Source organism: Mastigoproctus giganteus, chromosome 12 (assembly GCF_048544385.1).
Source record: "Mastigoproctus giganteus isolate SK-2022 chromosome 12, ASM4854438v1, whole genome shotgun sequence".
Classification (NCBI taxonomy): Eukaryota; Metazoa; Arthropoda; class Arachnida; order Uropygi; family Thelyphonidae; genus Mastigoproctus; species Mastigoproctus giganteus.
In genome coordinates this window covers 179,795,102-179,816,639 of record NC_143586.1, presented here as the reverse complement: position 1 = coordinate 179,816,639, position 21,538 = coordinate 179,795,102, and the positions used below count along the sequence as shown (strand labels likewise).

Below are 21,538 nucleotides of genomic sequence, written 5' to 3'. Positions count from 1 at the left end.
CCATACAACCACGATTTTCCCATCATCCACCTGCCAAGCTGTCCCTGCACCCCTCTCAACAAGCCACCATCTAACTTTCAGTGGAACCTTCCGTACAGGACTAAATGTTCCAAATCAGACACAGACATCCAGTGGAGACTGTGGCACAACATCCTTCCCACTCGTCAAGCTACAAATCTTTGGGTTATGCACCTCAAACTATGAGCCTCTTCTGTGCCACTCCAGGTACCCTGGAACACATACCTGGCAAGCACTGTGAACAAGGAACTCATCAAATACGCTTTGGATGCAGCAAAGCTTGCCTGCAACCACGCCCACACTCAGGAGGACTACTGGTACCTGCTTCACTCTGAGCAGACAGCACACAACACCTGCAACTTCCTATTCATTGTGGCCAAGGCCATCATTTACAACTTCTACTTGAAGCACATAAAAAGAAGTGACGACATGGCTCCTGTCGATACATCTGAAGTGGAGCCTATGGAGGAAGTTGCAGAGCAGACTTCTACTCAAATTTCACTGCAAACACCAGAAACTGTGGACCATCTTAACAGCGAATGGAACAGTGGCGGTCATCTGTGAACCCACACTGAACAGTCCATCACCTTCAACGTGTCGCGAGCTAGGCCATAATGTCTATATGTCTGCAATTCTGCCCAGACACGATAGGAGGGATTATATGTTAAGAGCCTTCTGGATTAACTCGACTTGAAGGAATCTGCAAGGCTTTAGGGGGTAAATTTCTATCAGCATGGCCCACATTTGTAGGTAGAAGGAATTTGTTTTGTAGACGGGATACACTTAAACAAAGGTGGTGCAAACGTTTTTGCCAGTATTATTGAGGATACCTTAAAGGTTCAGGGAAACTGCTAGTTAGGGGGGATGTGGGTAATACTGACACGCGTTTATCTGATAATATTGGTCAATGTAGCTCTTGCACATACTTTAAGAGTTCTTATCTGTTACCCCAACTGGACGTATCATCTAGATGTTCTGGGGGCAAAGACGTTTCACGTGAGCGGGTAGCTAATATCAGGGAAGAGGGCCTAAAAAACTTAAAGGGTTGTGTTAGGGTTGTTAAATATACAAGAACAGTAAATCTTAATTGTTTATACAGTAACGTTAGAAGTAACATTACTGTTACTTTTAAAGTTACAGTAACGTATCGTCAATAAAATGAGCGAATTCGAACTGCTGGTTAAAACAAGTAACGCGGACATAATAGGGCTTAGAGAGACGTGGTTGCATCCGGAAATTGGGGATGATGAGTTTCAGTACGGCTTGTATAATGTGTTTAGGAAGGATAAGTTAGATAGAAGGGGTGGTGGGGTAATGCTTCTTATCAGTAGCAGCCTGAGTGCGACGATAGCTTTCCCAGATTCATACATTTCACATACTAGTATAGAGTCTGTATGGTGTGTGATAGTTGGAAACAAAGGTATAATGCGAGTAGGAGTAATCTACAGACCAGGTGATTGTGAAGATTATGACAAAAGCCTCTACAAGCAAATGGAATGGGCAAGTAAGCGTCAATGCCTTATTATGGGTGATTTCAATTTGCCTCTAATTGATTGGAGTAAATGGGAAGGAAACTCGACATGGGGAACAAAATTTTTAAATCAACTAGATGACTGTTATTTGTATCAACATGTCAGGGAAAGTACTAGAGAAAAGAATATCCTAGACCTCATCACACATGAATCAGATGACATAACAGGGCTGACAGTAGAGGAACCAGTAGCAGGAAGTGATCACTGAGTTCTACGGTGGATGATGACGAGAGAGGTAGCAGAAGTAAAAGGCAAAGGAATGGGTTTTAATTTCAGAAAAGGAAATTACGATGCCTTAAGGTACTACATGGCCTCTATTAACTGGGTAGATATCGCGCAGAGAATACAATTGAACTGTGGTACGTTTTTAAAACATTAATCACAGATGCCTTGAATGCGTATATACCATTAAAAAATACTCCACGAGAAGGTTTCCAAATTGGATGAATAGTGAAGTTGCCGCATTACTTGAGCAGAAAAAGGTGGCATGGAAAGGTTACAGAGCAATAAAAAGTACTGAAGCCTATAACAGCTACAAGGTGATGTGTAATACAGCCACAGAAAAGGTTCGACAGGCATGGGTTTTAATTTCAGAAAAGGAAATTACGATGCCTTAAGGTACTACATGGCCTCTATTAACTGGGTAGATATCGCGCAGAGAATACAATTGAACTGTGGTACGTTTTTAAAACATTAATCACAGATGCCTTGAATGCGTATATACCATTAAAAAATACTCCACGAGAAGGTTTCCAAATTGGATGAATAGTGAAGTTGCCGCATTACTTGAGCAGAAAAAGGTGGCATGGAAAGGTTACAGAGCAATAAAAAGTACTGAAGCCTATAACAGCTACAAGGTGATGTGTAATACAGCCACAGAAAAGGTTCGACAGGCATGGGTTTTAATTTCAGAAAAGGAAATTACGATGCCTTAAGGTACTACATGGCCTCTATTAACTGGGTAGATATCGCGCAGAGAATACAATTGAACTGTGGTACGTTTTTAAAACATTAATCACAGATGCCTTGAATGCGTATATACCATTAAAAAATACTCCACGAGAAGGTTTCCAAATTGGATGAATAGTGAAGTTGCCGCATTACTTGAGCAGAAAAAGGTGGCATGGAAAGGTTACAGAGCAATAAAAAGTACTGAAGCCTATAACAGCTACAAGGTGATGTGTAATACAGCCACAGAAAAGGTTCGACAGGCAAAGGCAGTTTGTGAGAAATCACTAGCAAACAGAGCAAAGAGGGGGGATAAAGAATTCTTCACATATATAAATGCCAAGAAGAGCAGGACAAACCAGATCGGACCTTTACGTAAGGGAAAGGGGATAGTAATAAATACACCAGCTGCCATTGCAGATGAACTCAACAGTTATTTTGCATCGATATTTACAAATGAAAAGCCTTTTGTGGCAATGGGGAATTGTGGGAGTGAAGTTAAAAAATATGTAATTAATGATATTGAAATTTCGCAAGATTATTTAATAAAAAAACTTTCGAGCCTACAGACCAGTAAGGCTCCTGGAGTTGCTGGAATATACCCTATAATCTTAAGAGAGGCGGCGAGTGCATTGAACCATTGAGGCTAATTATGCGAGCATCACTAGACTCTGGGGAGATTCCCTTGGATTGGAAAAGTGCAAATGTATCTCCCATACATAAGGGTGGCTCTAAAAGTGAAGTTGGAAATTATCGACCTGTCAGTCTGACTTCAGTAGTAGGGAAAATCATGGTGGCAATGATCAAGGGTGGAATTCAGTATCATTTGGATCAAATTGAAATTCTCAAGGATACTCAGCATGGTTTTGTAAAGGGAAAATCATGTTTAACTAATCTGGTTCATCATTTCTAAAGGGTCACTCACGAGCTGGATTTAGGGAATAATTTCGACACCGTTTCAGCAAAGCTTTTGACTCAGTCCCACATGAGCGGTTGCTTTATAAGCTGGAACAGGTTGGAATCACTGGGAAAATCCTTAGATGGATAGAAGGATGGCTTCAGGGCAGGAAGCAGAGGGTTGTGATAAATGGCTTTTCCTCAGATTGGGTTGATGTAAGAAGTGGGGGTCCCCAAGGATCAGTATTAGGACCACTGTTGTTTTTAATTTTCATAAACGGCATTGATGAAGGGATAGAGGGCGTGATGTCTAAATTTGCAGATGTTAAAATTGGTAGAGGAGTTAATGATCACTGTCAAGCTGAGCTTCTTCAGAGAGACCTAGATAGATTTCAGGAATGGTCAGAAAAATCGCAGCTGTGCTTTAATCCAACAAAGTGTAAGGTATTACACCTGGGAAACAGTAATCCCAAAAAACTTATTCACTTAGTGGAGTTCAACTAAACCCAGTACTGGAGGAAAGGAACTTGGGTGTTACGATACGGTCAGACATGAAATTTTCTGAGCATTGTAAACAGGTTGCAAGGAAGGCCCATGGTGTCCTATCGATGATCTATCGAACTTTTGCAAGTAGAGATAGGGATGTGATAATCCCATTATATAAGGCTTATGTTAGACCACACTTGGAATACTGTGATCAGGTATGGAGACCGCACCTAAAGAAAGACATAGAGCTTCTTGAAAGGGTGCAAAGAAGGGTAACTCGCCTGGTGAGATCGGCAAAAGGGCGTCCTTATGAGGAAAGACTTAGAATATGTGGGTTGCAGAGTTTGGAAACTAGACACCTTAGAGGAGATTTGATTGAGGTGTTTAAGGCTCTGAGAGGCATCAGTAAAATGAATGAGGACATTTTACTTGGAAATGAAATTTTCAAGATTATAAATGCTAGAACTAGGGGACATAAATTCAAGTTACGGGGGGAATTGTTTAGATTGGACTGCAGGATGTTTTATTTTAGCCAGCGAATTATAAATTACTGGAATAAGTTGCCTTCATGGGTGGTAGAGGCCGACAGTTTGGGGAAATTCAAAGGTCATCTGGATAGTACTTTCGGGTAAGGGAAGCGCATAGGATGATAGGTTTAATTTCCTTTTTATTTTTTATTTATTAATTATTATTATTTAGTTATTTATTTTATTTATTTATTTATTTATTTTTTGTTTTTATCATTGTTTTGTTCGGATTTTTTTTTTTTTTTTGGCTGGTGCATCATAAGCCATAATCTTTCTTGCACCATGTGGCCGTTACTAATACTAATACTAATATGATAATGATCCAATGTCAAGAAACTGTTTTCTTAATTCCTGAAATTGAAATGTTGAAACGTTTGTATTTCATTCTAAAAAGTTTCTTTCTTTTTTGCTTTGGTACATAGAATGTAAATAGTTGTTGAAAATGTAGCTACTGTTCACGTTTTAAATAATAAAAAAATATCTATCTATATAGGCAAAAAGGTAATTATCAGTGTATTTGTCAGGGGAGTTGAGCTATCAGAGGTAATAACCATGGAAGAATTGAGAGAACCTGTATGAAAAAACAAATTACCTGAAATAAAATGCAGGTAATATAAACATAATTATTGTAAGTACCCAAAGCTGTGGTTCCTAGGACTTCAACTACATCTCTGGGTTGGCAGCAAAAATCATAGGAGCCACTGCAATAAGCCAGATCTCTGTTTCTGTTTTGATATACACGTAAAAGGTACACATATTCATCATAGCTGACCCAACAGAGACCAGAGGGAATAAATAAGTTCATCCCAATTGAATCCTGAAATGAAATATAAAATCAAAGAAATCTAAGTGATGGGGCAAAACAAGAAAACTTACTCTGTGTATGGACCGGAAGATGTTGAAAGTCAATGGTGACCGAAGGAGAGAGCTGAATATTCATATGCAGTGTATATATGGCATTTGAAGTAGCCCCACGGGAGGGGGGAGGTGTGAATATGTAAACAGGAACTGTACCCATGGGTACAGTTCCTGTTTGGGAAGTGAGCAATTAAACAGATGAAGCAAAAAGTCAGCACAGATACATTTTAATGAAGTTGAAGTATTTGCAGTAGTTTAATTATAAATAACTATAAAAACAAAACTATATTACCAATGTTTTTAAAAATTAAATTACCACAGAACACTTTTCAGGTCCAATGAATAACTTGTAAGCAAAATTTTAGAGGTGGCAGTGGTCCAGAACATGCAAATGATTGGGTCCTCTTGAGTATGGTGAATATGGATCAGCAGCCCCTCTTCCCACAACCACCACAGTTGTTAGTAAAGATATAGAATAACAATGTGTATATGCAATTCACAAGACATGAGAATTTTTAATAAATATTTATATTTTAGATCATCTGAAAAATATCTATTTTCTATTTAGATGAAAGAAAGCAAGAAAATACACACTGTGATAGTTCTTCATAAACAAATAAAATACCATTTAAAAGATTAAGTTGTGCACCAGTAAATTAATTTTCAAGGACAACAAAAACACAGTAAAATAAACTATTTGGCAAAATGAATCTGTAGTGAACGAGTTTACACAAGGGTGTTCACGTTTAATCAAGAATACCATTATCATTTTTCTTATTTCAAAATTACAATATTATTTTCCTTCTAAACATGATCTTATTTGATAATTTCTCAATATTTCTTTTTATTAGTAACAGAGATAAAACAGGTGATGAATGGTGTCCATAAGTCAACAAGCACAGACTTATTCACTATCAATAAGAACCTGTATTACATTCAAGTTTAGTAATGATTATAACACACCTTTTTAAATATTAATATAAATCATAAATAACGTTATGCTGGATGTTCACGATACAAAAAGTCACTGCACATGTTAGGAAAATGATGTGAAAACTAGCTCAAGTTACCACATGCTATAATCAACATCATCATTATCAAAAGCAATGAAGAAACCAAGAATAGTCAAGAAAACAACAACGTTTCCAGAAAGAACTAAACCACAGGCTCCCCAGTGAATCTGAAAGAAAGATAAAAAATATATAATATCAATAAACATCAGAATGCCAAAAATAGTGTTTTACTAAATAACAAATAGGAGCCGGGTTGAAAATTTTTTAGCCCGATATAGATTGCAAAGGTTTTCATGAAATATAATATTGCCAATCTGTGACACTTCCTGTGTTATTAGAGTTAAAAACCCAGAATCATTTGCATGTTCTCCCCCTCCTAAAATGTTTTGAGTGCAGAAGTCAGCTGGGAAAGTCATGGCATCTATCATCTGAGATGCAAAAGGAGTGATCATGGATGATTTCCTGGAATTAAGTGCCACTACCAATGCAAAGTATTATTCTAATCTAATGAGATGCTTTTGCAAGGATATAAAGCTTAATAGGCAAAGGAACTTGGCGAACGGAGCCATCTTGAAATGAGAGAATTCACAGACGTGCACGCAGCATTTGTGACTCAGGCAATGTTGTGACAGTTCAAACTCATACAACATCCGCTCTGCTCACTGCATTTGGCTCCACTGCTACTTTCAATTTCCAAATCTTAAAACGGACTTCCAAGGACAGAAATTCAACACTGACAATGCTGTGACAGATGAAAGCAACATCACGTTTGTCAAAATTTTCTGAATTTTATTAGCGCAGCTTATGAAAGCTAGAGGGATTGTGCCAGGAAAGTGTTTTAACTTAAGTGGGGAATATGTTGAAATATAAATGGATTTTCACAACTTTCCAGCATTCTTTCTATAAGAGGCTAGAAACTTTTCAACCCCCCCTCATATAACAATGTCCGAAAATAAAATACAGGCAGTGCCTGCCTGCTTTTCCTTATTTCCCGATAATGTGTACAGTATATACTTTAGTTTCTGCCGCCATAAAATACTATTTTAAAGATTAACATGAACATAACATAAAACAAAAATATAAAATTATTATTATTATTATTATTAGCTACATAGTGCAAGGAAGCCTGAGGCTTATGCTGCACCAGCAAAAACAAAAATTCCCGAGTTACGCTGAAAAAAAAGAGAGAGAGAGAGTGTAGAAAGGAAAGTAGAAGGGAATCACCAAGAAAGAGAAGAATGATGATATCCAGCTCAGGACCCTGGGTGCACCAAGGCCATAACTCACCAGATGTGAGCCCCTGGGGTTAAATGAAATATTTTCCAGAATTTAGCAAAATAAAATACCTTCCCATTTCGTGGTGGTGGTGGCATTAATGGCAAATGATGCAAGAAAGCAAGTTTATATAGCACCAGCCAAAAAAACATAGTTCAACCATTCATACCCCCCAAACATTTGTCTAGTTCTTCCTTGAATTATTTATTCAATCCATCCACTTCCACAACAACAGTGGAACCCAGTTTCAATCCACCAGCAGCTGGTTTGATGAGGCAAAATTCTACACATCTTTCCTCAAACCATCCATCTTCAACTTGTATTCATGCTGTCATGTGTAGTCTTAGCAGGTTGAAGAATGCCATTAACATTCAGTGTTCTCAATCCATTCAAAGTCTTAAACACCTCAATCAGTTCTCTCCGCAGATGCCTCATCTAGAGACACCGCAATTTGCAGAAGTGAAGCCTTCCTAGGTAATAGCACCCTCCTGTTCCCTTCACCAGTCTGGTTGTCCTTCTCTGCACACGTTCCAGCAGTTCTACATCCTTCCTAAAGTGAGGCCTCCAAATTTGTATACAGTACTGAAGATGTGGCCTAACCATGGCCTTATACCAAGGGATAATCACCTCTTCCCTGCTAGGTAAATTTTATGTATATCATTAACAAAATTACATGAACTGTCTCAGAGAATTTTATGTCTGACTGCACAATTACCCCTAGGTCTTTATCATTCTCCACTACCCTGAGTGTAGTACCACACAGTTGGTACTACACTCAAGGGTTACTCTGCGGTTACTGCTAACCACATGCAGTACTTTGCAGTTGTCAACGTTAAACTTGAGTTGCCATTTCTTAGCCCATCAACACAATTTTCCTAGATCTTGTTGCAGTAGCTCATCCCAATGACTGTCATTAACCACCCTGCCAACCTTTGTATCATCTGCAAACTTAGACATTAAGCCTGATATACCTTCATCAATATCATTGATAAATATTGAAAACAATGGGCCAGCATAGAATGCTGGGAACTTCACTATTAACATTAGTCCATGAAGAGCAGTGCACATTGATAATCACTCTCTGTCTTCTTCCACTAAACCATCCCTTTATCCATAGCAGTAACTTGCTGTTATTGCCAAATTGATCCAGTTTCTACAGCAGTGTTTTATGTGCAACAGTATCAAAAGCGTTCCTGAAATAAATCTATGTATGAGGGGATATCAAAAGGTTTGTACGCTGACCTAGATAAAACATCAATAGGAAGGTGCCATTTTTGATGTAAGTTGTCTACATATTAATAACTTACATTGGAAATTTTATTCCCATAGGTGATCATGCACCAGAGGTGGAGCCCGGAATTTGAGGAAGGACGTTATGGTTGACAAAGTAGAGTATTGAGCAGTGATCAAGTTCCTGCATTGCAGGGCAAGAAAGCTCAGGAAATTGATGAAGAAATGAAAGCTGTGAATGGGCAGAATTGTCCATCCTATGACACTGTAAAAAGGGGAAATGAGAGTTCCAGTGTGGTCGTACAAGTGTCTTTGACGAGCCAAGAGAAGGGTCATGAATGTACACAGACAGTGACACGATTGCAAAGGTTGAGCAGCTGGTGCTGAGTGACAGAACCAGCTGACAATTCATTTAATCGCAAATGCAGCGGGAATTAGTTATGGATCTGCCCACAGCATTTTATATGACCATCTGCACATGTCTAAGGTCTCTGCATAATGGGCTCCAAGATTGCTGACGCCTCTACAGAAGCAATGTCGAATGCAATGTTCTCACCAACTGTTGGATTTGTGTAATGCGGATGTTGAGAACTTTTTTGATCGGCAGATGACAAACAATGAATGTTTGGTGTACCAGTGTGGTGGATGCCACTGTAATTTGTCTCAGAAAGTCATAAATGAAGTGGAATCGTGGTTTCAGGCAGAAAAGTGCAGACCTCTATGGTCAAGGCATTAAACAACTGATCCATAAATAGGAGAAATATGTTACTATACATGGAGAGTACACACAGAAAGAATTAAAGTTCCTGTGATGTTTCACATTTCTAGGGCTATTATTTCTAGTTAATTGTACGAACCTTTTGATACTCCCTCATATATGATGAAAAATTATTTTATGAATCCCATTCCTTTGTAACTGCATCAGTTTTTTTTTTTTTTTTTTTGGTAGTTGTTGGCACATATGCTTCTGTGGCCATAATGCACCTCCCAAGGTTTTTTCAGTACTTTGATCCAAGCCCGAGCCGGGAATCCAACTCGCGACCTTTGGGTTGCCAGGCAGGCACTTTACGCACCCGGCTAGCCCGGTCGACCTGCATTATAGTAATCATCAGATTGGTTAGATAAGACTGCCCCTTAACAAATACATGCTGTGATTGCAGTATAATTGCATGCCTGTCCAGATGGTCATGCATTACTTCTTTAACCAGTGATTCCATTATTTTCTCTGGAACATCTGTCAAGTTAACAGTAATTACAGATCTGTTACTAACAGGTCTGTAATTACTCATGTTGCCTTTTGATCTTCCTTTATGAATTAGAGATACATTTGCAGATCTCCAGTCCGTAGGGGCATCTTCTGAATTTAAGTATGCTCTCATAATTATAGCTAAGGGTTTACTTACACCATTTGCTTTTAATATAAGCTGATAGATTCTATCCACCAGAGGTGTCTTATTTTTTATTATTATTATTATTCAAATCAGTTTATTACTACAAGAAACCTTGGGTCACCTCGGGAGCATTGTACAAGAAGGGGGAGGATGTTTATAAACTAAGGTGTGAGGAACACATATACAATATACAAGAGTATATGTGTGTGCTCAACCTGAGAAATTTACACGATTAAACATACAACTGAATGCAGACAAAAACAAAGCCTTTTTTCATACACAAATAGGCAAGTAAAAAAAAAAAAAAAAAAAGCAGTTAGTCATGTCTAGGAGCCAGTGAACATTATAGATTCATTATCTGTCTTAAGAATTTTGTTCCTGTAGATCTTGTCTTCAAAGAACCTATCAGGGTGTATCCCAAATTTAATGAAGATCTAAAGACAATTGGCTGGAATCAATGCATAACAGTGTAAGATGCAGAGGGAGACAAGTCAGGGTGCTCCCCTCTTGCCTTCTTCGGGCCAGAGATTAATGTGGATACTGATGGAGCATCAATTTGCCTCATTATAAGCCATGCAAGCATGAGGACATTTCTTGTCATGATGAGATGTCTCTAGGGAGTGGTGCCCAGATTTGCTTGTAGGATCGATCTCGGGAAAGTTAGAGGGGGCGTACCACCCTGTTCATTCACCTAAGCAACCAGTACTCCAAACTGAGATACTTGTATCAGTATGAGGCAGGGACAGATGACCAAACTTCAGATGCATAGAGCGGGATAGGCGTAATACCCCTCAGGATGTGCCGAACAAGCAATGCTGGATGATTCACACCAATGAGCTCCTGGTGCATAGTCCAAAGAGCGATGTACACCTGCCTCATCCTGACAGAGTGAGGCTGAAAGGTGAGCCCAAGTCATTTGTTCAATTCGAACACGATAATTACCACTAAATATTCATTGCACAATTAATTTCTTTAACAACAGGCTCAGCATTCTACACACTACAAATTCATTTTCCATAAAGCCAGTCTGTTAAAAGTAAAATCCCTCATCTTGCTTTATCTTCCCAATGATGGCCTACTAGGGTTGGAACCTTTTTATAATCTAAAAACATTTGCTAACTTTTCAATTGGGCATCAATCAAAAACTAAAGAAATTCCAAAATAATGATGATAAAAAAAGAATTTCAAGACCGATTAACTAGGCCATTGCATGCAGTAACTTAAAATTAGTAAGTAGTCTTTTACAAATGGGTTACAATGGCTTATATATGTATAATATACAAGATGAATGGTTTAATGTGCCTTATACATAAATTTAACTGTACATCCTACACCCCACACATAAGGGCTTGTTGGATACCGATTAACTCGGCCACTGTAAAACTTTTAAATTATTTGTAAAACCAACTTCTTAAAATTACTATGTAGTCTTTTAAAAATAGGTTACAATGGTTCACGTACAAATGGTTTAAAATGGTATAAATTGATCGTATGTCCTACAGCCCACATCCTGCATATATGGGCTGTAGGATACAGGAATGCACTTTTGTAGCAAATAAGATTTTAACCTTATAAAATAATGACTACCTAGTAATTTTAATCAGTTGGTTTTTTTATATGACACATGAAAATTGTTAATTTAGGTTGAGTTTAATTTTAGCATGCAGAGTGAAAACAATTCGCCATCCCTGGCTTGAAACGCAAGTGAAGAATACAAAGCCTTAACAAAACTTTTTGGGCTTGGAGGATCTACGTTTTAATTTAAAAATATAAAAAAGTTATAGAAGGAGGTGGAAGTGTCCAGAACAATTGGCAACCCTAAGTAAAACTGGATGAATTTTTGCACCCTTTAATAGACGGCAACAGAACTGATCAATTTTTGTAAAAGACTACTTAAGGCTGCGGGGGGGGGGGGGGGTCCTTAAGAGATGAACAGTTAAAATTGTATTATACAAGTACGAGGGATATGCATCCTCATTCCCAAGGCCTGTTTTCTAATGTTCTATTAAAATATAGTTATAAATAATTTATCGAATAGTAATTACGCAATATAAAATAACCAATATCTAAAAATATGAAGCCATTATTATTTTGCAAAGTGTTAAACTCATTAGGAACTGGGAAAATTTTGGTTTTATTTAAATTACAAAAATATAGAAATGGAACTGACTATAGTGTGATATCATTATGTTTGTATTTCTGCATATATTTCTTACAATGATTTAAAATATTAATAAATTTAAAATATTGCATTATAAAGTTACTAAAAGATTGGGCTAAATGACTGACTTTGGTCTTGCCTGGGTTGTTCGGCCCACCTTTCAGCATCACTTTGTTAGTATGGGAGGTCACTTTTTGCACTGGCTCCCCACTAACAAAGGTTTGGATATTATTTTTAACTCTCCTTTTGGTTATGGCTAGTTGTGCTGATTCGGAAGGGATCAAATGCAGCCCAATTGCTGCAAGATAATTATCCAAGCTCAATATCTGCCTAGAAGCTTGTTGGTTGATATCATGAATCTGATGAGGATCAGAGCTCAAGTAGAACTTCAGATCGTCGGAGCAAGTGACAAAGTTAAGATGCTGAACTAGGAATGGCTCCAAAACTGCTGCAAACAGGATAGCTGAAAGCATGCTCCCTTGCAGGATGCCTCTTGTCATGCCAATAGTTACCTGGAAGTCATTATGGATCACAGACATGTGTTTAGGAAATAAATTTGACTTTAAAATTTGAAGTAAGGTATCTGCCAGACTAAAGTGTTTCAGAATAGTAAAAAAAGCTGGAAGGTGTATTCTTTCATATGCCAATTTAATGTCCAGGAATATATCAATCTGTGATTTGCTGTTAAGGGTCCATTGAATTCTGAAGAGGGGTATCAAGATTGATAGTTGTTGCTCTCCTGTGCAGAATGGTATGCAAGTTTGTTTGTTTTCTGGAGATTTTTTTGACGCATCGGCATCTATGGCCATAATGCACCAAGGGTATGCAGGTACTCGCGCCTGAGTCCAAAGCAGTGCTGGGTAATTGCTGGCTGAATCATTTTTTCAAAAATTTTAAGTAAAGATCTGATGGAGATTGGTAGCAAGTTTTTTTTTGGAGATTTAAGTTTCTTGATCTTTGGAATGTGCTTCAAATGGTAAGTTCTCAAATTGAAGGAACTATTCCAGATTGCAGAATTTGTCTGAAAAGGTGAAGGAGAAAGTCAACTATACATGTGCTACTAATTTTGATACCATCAAAATTTGTGGTAACCATCCAAATCCACAGTAGCTTTCCCTAATTGTAGTCATTCATTAATGACTACAATTAGGGTCTCTAGATATTTTGATGTCGGTCAACTGTGTCCTAGGTAGCCAGTCCTCCTGAGAGGGAGGGAGGGAGAGAGAGAGAGAGAGAGAAAGAGGAATCAGGATCAGAAAAATGTGCCTGCAGCTGAACTGTGGCCATTCCTGGTCAAGCTTTTGGTCAATGGCTAGGTCAGCATTCCCCAAACTTTTTTAGTCACAGAACACTTTTTATCTCACAACATATTTACGGAACACTTATGAAACACAAGAGCATCTTTATTTCCAACACATGTAAAGCCGAAATTCAAATAACTGTTCGTTATACTTTCATTTTGGTCTTTTATTAGTTGGTTCCTGTTTTTTCGGTTTGGATTTTTGTGGAACAAAAGGCTGCAATTGTTCATCCTCACTTTGAAGTGTGACAATATTGTGTTCATTTTCATCAACCGCAGTTGCACTACTAGAAGTACTTTGCTTCTCGTTTTAAAGTTTCTTTTTTCAACCACAAATCCATGGTCACATATTTTAATAATAATATTTCAAAATACTAATAATGATAAAAAAAATTTATTAGAGGAAGCGAGTTTAGTTATGATATCGGTTCACTTCCTTTTCTCCTTCAACCCATGTACTCCAGGCTAAATCACACGCGAATGGCATACTAGATCACCACATTGATACTTTTACGTAGATGTCATTACCTCTACGCATACTTCTCTATGTAAAGCCCACCAAAATAAAGTGTTCTGCAGTCTATTTCATTATTATTATATGCCAGTATATTACTAACTGAAAAAATTGTTAAATATTATAATGATACAAAAGTGGTGTATGCTACAAACATGCGAATTTTATTTATTTATTTATTTTTAAATTATTAATTACAATTTTTCGTGGAACACTGGTGTTCTGCAGAACACAGTTCGGAAATGCTGGGCTAGATGATGATGATGATGCAAAAAGATCCTTCTATCCCTCTTCAACCTATCCAGAACAGCTTGGTTAAGGACTTGCCTTTTCTTTTTCAAGAAGCATGCTCTTTCTTTCTTAAAGAAGCAAAGGTATGAGGGAAGTTGGGTTTTCTGCCATTTCCAGTAGGCCTTCTGCTTCCTGACGAATGCCAACTTAGTTTACTTATAAAAACACTGATTCAACCTGTTACCAATCCTGGCTATTCTAGCTGCATCACATAGCGCAATTAACTTCAGTTGTTCAGATAAGAGCATAATGCCATCCTCCAACAGCTCAGAATCGAGATATCCCTAATCAAACCCCAATCAAGCACTGGAGATTGACGTCCAACTTCAGATTTTAGTAGAGAAGGCCATACCAGGTAAATCAGTGGAGTACACATCAGGGAACCCAAGGGAATTGCTCTCTAAGGACAGTTGACATGAAATTGACAAATGATTATATTGGAATCGGAAGTTTCTAGGTAAGAGTTTGATATTTTGCAAGTTATAGAAGATTAAGTCCAGTGCTTGACTCACTCTGGTTGGTTGCATCACTAACCGTGTAAGTTCAAAAGCCCAAAGAGTGACTTCAAGGGCATACCCATGCCTGGGCAGTGGCAAGTTTAAATCATTTGCTACAACAGTTGGAATTTTTGGCACTAAATTGGTTGCCATCCATGTGAGCAGCTCAGATCTAGGGTCTTCATTATGGTCTGGGGGAATGTAAACCAGGCAGCACTGGATTTGGTGAAGGGGACTCCTCAGCATCATGCAGACTGCCTCAAAGCTGTTCTTTTGTATTGTATTCCATATATCTGTGTGACATCATGTCTCTTATATCCCAACAATATCCACATTTGACGTAGTGACCAGTACTTGAAATTCATCACATTTATTTACTAAACTCTTAGCATTGGTGTATATTCCCACCAGTCTATGAAATCCCCAGCACCTCGCTTTCCAGGCTGCTGTTCATTTCAATAGAAGCAGTGCAAGAGTCACTTTCACCTCTGCTTGCAGCTTCAGTTAATCAATTAGTCTGTGAATCCCCCCCCCCTCAAGTTAGCAGTTTTTCAATCCACCTAACAGTGCATCAATAGTATCAACAAATATTCTTGCACCCTTTCTATTTAAGTGTATCACAACCCTGTAGAAGCAGTCTTTCCTGTTAACAAGCACAGACAGGGTTGCATTAACGCTAAGGCCGGGGACAAACAAAGGGGGGGCCCTCATTTTCAGTGTAAATATTTGCTATAGTAGTAATAAAAATTTCTAATAATATTAAACAAAGAAAACGTGTAATATAGAAGCATTCTTAAACTTAACTTGCTAAGTGTTTAAATTTTATTCTTATACCTTTTTTATTGCCAAATAAACAAGTTAAAAGTTTCTATTAAAATTGATTTTATTATTACTTTATTTTTCAAGTCAAAAAACAAAACATTTTTGATCTATTTGGTTACATTTTTTTGAAGGAATTATTATTCACAATATAAATATATAAATATACACATAAATATGTATGTGCATAATATACATATATATATATATATTAAAGGGGCTTCAAATTTAAATTTGGCAGGGGTCTATTTCACTTGAATCTGGCCCTGAGCACAGACCACACTGAGAAAATGTCTACCCCACAAGCCTTGCACAATCTCTCCAGGGCTGAATTGATTGACAAGTCTCTCATCATATACTTCTTCCTATCACATCTGAGCATAATTGCACACATATTCAAATTTAACCTTAACTCGCGACATTTTTTTTCAACATTTACCTGTAATTGTTGAGTAACTCCATAGATTTCCTACTCTATGTCATTGGTGTCAATGTCTATGAGAACACTTTTTGTGCCCTTAAAAGATAACAACTACTATACTTCATCAACTTCTGCCCCAGACACACACATACCTGGTCCTATTCCATCTGTTCTACAAACGAACTGGATACAAAAAATAATTTTGATATCATATACTTGAATTCCAAGATAGCTTTTGATACTATTGCACATTAGAAGACTACTGTACAAATCGGAGCAGTATAGCCTTAAGGGCAAGTTGCTGCTATGGATAAAGGGATGGTTGAGTGAGAGAAGACGGAGAGTGGCAATCAATGGACACTACTCTTCATGGACTGACATTATTACTGGTTAGGTTATTGTTGTCTTACAGGTTTTTTTAGCTCCTCTTCATTACCATTCTGTTATTTTCCAGTCCTTTTATCATGTCTTCAAGCTATGGGTCCTCCCAAGGCCATTTCAGTTCTTTAGTTTTGATAAGAATGTCTACTTGAGTTTGCTGCCTGATCCATGTGTTTCTCTTCTTATCCAACAGTCTGATTCCTAATGTAACTCATTCCATTCTTTGCTGTATAGTTTTCAGCTTCTCTTTCATTCCTTTGGTGAGTGCCCAAGTTTCACTTCGATAAGCCATGGCAGGGAGTATTCATTGGTTCATTACTGTACGTTTCAGACATGCAGGTATATTGCTCCTCAGGATGTGACTATATTTCTTGAATGCTTTCCATCCGACATTTATTCTTTTCTCGCTTCCAGAGATTTATCATTATTACAGATAATATACGTATCCACCTTTTCAATTTTTGTTTCTTCAATGATTATAGACCTTCCTATGGCATACTTGTTCATTACTTTTGTTTCAATCATATTCATCTTTAGTCCAAAATCCTTACTAAGTCTGCTATCGAGACAGGGTTAGGTGGGTCGGAAAACTGCTAGCTTGGGGATGGGGATTCACAGAATAATAGACTGACGGTAGCCACAGGCAGAGGTGAAAATGATTCTTGCACTACTTCTGTTGGAATCAACAGCAGTCAGCAAAGCAAGGTACTGGGGATTTCAAGGAATACAAGGAGTCATCATGGAACAAGTAAATACATGGGTTGTGTTAGGGTAACCAAAAGTAAGAATAGGTGTAGGTAAACTTACATGTACACCAATGCTAGGAGCATAGTAAATAAATTTGATGAATTTGAAGTGCTGGTCAAGACATCAAAAGCGGATATTGTTGGGATATAAGAGACATGGGGCCATGTGGATATAAGTAGTGCAGAATTAGAATTTGGGGAGTACATTTTGTACAGAAAGGATAGACAGGACAGGAAGAGAGAAGGGGTTACACTTTTAGGTAAGAACCACAAAATATAAGCAAGTGCATCTAATTGACATTTGTGGACGATGCAATGTTGAATCAGTGTTGTGTGACATAACCACTGGGAAAATGAGAGTAGGTGTGTGTGTGTGTGTGTTATACGCCTAATGAATCTGATGAGTATAATGAGCAATTGTGCAGAGAAATAGTGGGCCAGTAAATCAGAATGTCTTATAATGGGGATTTTAACTTTCCCGATATTGACTGGAACTTGTGGGTTGGTTGTTCGCACACTAGCAAGACTTTTGTGGATTTATTGTATGACTGTTTTCTACAGAAACATGTATGAAAGGCAACTAGAGGTTGAAATACTCTTGATCTGATTATCAGCAGTTATTCTTCATGCATTAAGAATCTACAGATAAAGTAACTACTAGGTGGCAATGATGACAGTGTACTGATGTGGGATTTACTTAAAGATGTAACTACCATCAGGAGTAAGGTCTCTGAGACCACCATAGTGGTCTCTGAGTCTTTAAATTCTATACAGTGTGATAAACTGACGATGTTACCAATGGTAAATGGGAAGCCTTCGGTGACTTAATCTTGGAGAGTACTATGCTTTTCACCAACTACAAAATACTGTTCAAGGTTTAGGCCAAAATGAATATCAAATGAAGTAATGTGGCTCGTGGAAGAGAAGAAAAACGAATTGGATGCATATAAATTATCAGGTGAAACAGAATTATATGGCAGATACAAGCTAGTTTGTAATCAAGTCACAAAGGTTAGGCAAGCGAAAGTAGATTAGGAGAAATCTTTGGAAAAGGATTCAGAGAAAAACAGCAAAGACTTCTTTACTTATATAAACTCTAAAAGGAAGGGAATAAATCAGATTGGTCCACTTGATATCAATGGTTTGACTGCAGATGATCAATAATTCTAAGATAGAAGCCAAACTAAATGAATATTGTGCATCTACATTCATATATGAGAAGCTATTCAAGAAGTAGAGGGCTAGATCTTTATCAAACTCTAACAGGGAGCTAAGTGATTTTGCAATAACTGAGAGCAAAGTGGAGGAGAAATTATTGAAGTTAAACATAAGGCAACTGGGGTGGATGGGATATATCCAGTGATATTGAAAGAGGCAGCAAAGGAAGTAAGTAAACCCTTAGTTATAATTATGAAAGCTTCCCTGGACTCAGGGGAGGTCCCCATGGACTGGAGAAATGCAAATGTGTCCCTAATTCACAAATGGGGGTGGGAATAAAAGGGTGTTGTGGGTAATTACAGATCTGTTATTGTAACTTCTGTTCTAGGGAAAATAATGGAGTCACTGGTTAAGGAAGCAATGCAGGAGCATATAGACAAGACTGCAGTTATAGTTCAGACAGCATGGGTTTGTTAATGGGTAGTCTTGTCTAACCAATTTGATTGGATACTATGATGTGGTCACGAAGGAATTGGATGCAAAGAATAATTTTGATATCATATACCTGGATTTTAGAAAAGCTTTTGATATTGTGGCACATGGAAGACTACTGAATAAATTGGAGTAATATGGCAAGTTGTTACAATGGATAAAAGGATGGTTGATTGGTAGAAGACAAAGAGTGGTTATCAATAGACACTGCTCTTTATGAACTAATGTTAGATCGTACGTATAGCTTAGCTTAATTTTCAGCACTCACCTCATAGTAATCCGCTTAGCTGGTGGAGGGTTTTATCACATATATAGTGGTTATAGGATTCTAATACTTTACAGGGATTATGGGTTTTAAAATTAAGTTATGGGCTGTAGAAAAATTTTTAAGAAAGGAAAGTGCACCTTCCATGGTTGCCTAATAAAATTAAATTAAGAGAAAGAAAAAAAGGGAAATATATAAGCTAATAATCGCGCACGAGCGACTTTCGAGTTTCCTCGTCTTCAGTTAGCTATAGTGGACGGGGGGGGGAAGAGAGCGCGCTTGTCTTATATACGGGTTGGGTTCCCGAAATGCATTTCAGTGCACGTGGAAACTTGATACGTGCTAAATTCCAAATGGGGGAGAAATCTAGTTATTACATTACAGCACATAAGGACTCCTTAAAATATCAAGAGAACTAATGTTATTAATGGAGTCCCACAGGGTTCGGTGTTGGGCTATTGTTGTTTTTGATATTTATCAATGATATTGATAAATGTATATCAGGGTTAATGTTTAAGTTTGCAGATGTTACGAAGGTTGGCAGGATTGTTAATTTGATAATATGCTATTGCAACAGAATCTGGAAATATTGAGCAGGTGGGCTGAGAGATGGCAACTGAAGTTAGCATTAGTAGAGGCATTTGATGCAAGAAAGCAAGCTTATGCAGCATCAGCCAAAAAAAAAAAAGTAAAATAAATAAATAAAAAATAACCACTTCCACTTTACCCCTCTGTTCGTTCGAAATACCTGTCCAGCTGAGCCTTAAACTTATTTAGGCTATCAACTTCCACGACAAGGGAAGGAAGTCTGTTCCACCTACAAACCACCCGCTGGCTAAAGGCAAATTTCCGCACATCAATCCTACATTTGTCTTTCCTCAATTTGAACCTATGCTCTCTCAGGTGATTATTCTGAGCAAGTGGAAGAATCCCATCAGCATTGAGCATGCTCAAACCATTCAAGGCTTGGTACACCTCTATCAGATCACCTCGCTGGTGCCTAGTCTCCAGACACTGTAATTCGCAAAACTTAAGCCTTTCTTCGTAAGAGCACCCCCTTTGTTCCATTCACTAATCTTGTTGCTCTTCTCTGTACTCGTTCCAGCAGCTCTACATCCTTCTTGAAATGAGGCCTTCAGGCCTGTATACAGTACTCTAGGTGTGGCCTGACCATTGCCTTATATAAGGGAATAATCGCCTCCTTATCCCTGCTAGAAAAATTCCTATATATCATTGACAATACACCATGAGCTATTCTTGCAGCCCATCTGCACTGCTCAGAGAACTTCATATCTGCCTGCACAACCACCCCCAGGTCCCTTTCATTCTCTACTACTGTCAGCGTAGTACCACAGAGTTGATACGTTGCTCTGGGGTTGCTGTTTCCCATATGTAGTACTTTACATTTGTCAATGTTAAACTTCATTTGCCACCTCTCAGCCCATCTGCTCAACCTTTCCAGATCCTGTTGCAGCAGCATAGTGTCAGTAGTGTCCTTGACAACCCTGCCAACCTTCGTATCGTCTGCAAACTTGGACATTAAGCTTGATATACCATCATCAATATCATATATAAATACAGAAAACAATAATGGACCCAATTCTGAACCTTGAGGGACTCCACTAATAACATTAGTTCACGATGAGCAGTGTCCATTGATTACCACTCTCTGTCTTCTCCCCCTCAACCCCACCCCTTTATCCATAGCAGCAATTTGCCTCCAATGCCACACTGCTCCAATTTGTGCAGCAGTCTTTCATGTGCAACAGTATCAAAAGCCTTTCTAAGATCCAAGTGTATAATATCAAAGTTATTCCCTGCATCCAGTTCCTTTGTGACTGCATCAAAATATCCAGTCAAATTGGTCAGGCAAGACTTCCCTTTAACAAAACCATGCTGTGTTCGAGCTATAACTGAAGTCTTGTCTTGATGATCCTGCAGTGCTTCTTTAAGCAGTGCCTCCATTAATTTTCGGGGAACAGAAGTTAAACTCACAGGTATATAATTACTTGTGTCAGCCTTTGATCCTGCTTTGTGAATTGGGATCACATTTGCACTTCTCCAGCCCATTGGTACCTCCCCTGAGTACAAGGAAGCTTTCATAATTATGGCTAAGGGTTTGCTTACTTCCTTTGCTGCCTCCTTTAATATAACTGGATAGATCCCATCCACCCCAGGTGCCTTTCTTGTGTTTATCTTCAACAATTTCTCCTCCACTTTACTCTCAGTTATTACAAGATTCTCTAGCTTACTGCTAGAGTTGAATATACCTCTGGCATTCCCCTCGCTGAATAACTCCTCATGTGTGAATGTCGATG

At 38.1% G+C, this 21,538-nt stretch overlaps 1 protein-coding gene across 1 annotated transcript in view; it reads right to left on the bottom strand.

The window, feature by feature from the left end:
• Positions 1–5,564: 5,564 nt before the first annotated feature.
• LOC150077631 (leptin receptor gene-related protein) overlaps positions 5,565–21,538 on the bottom strand; it is a 199,008-nt gene continuing 183,034 nt past the window's right edge. Inside the window, exon 4 of the mRNA XM_090386025.1 lies at positions 5,565–6,446. Within this exon, the coding sequence (XP_090242151.1) occupies positions 6,333–6,446 (114 nt within the window). The 3' untranslated portion in view covers positions 5,565–6,332. The remainder of the gene's footprint in view (positions 6,447–21,538) is intronic.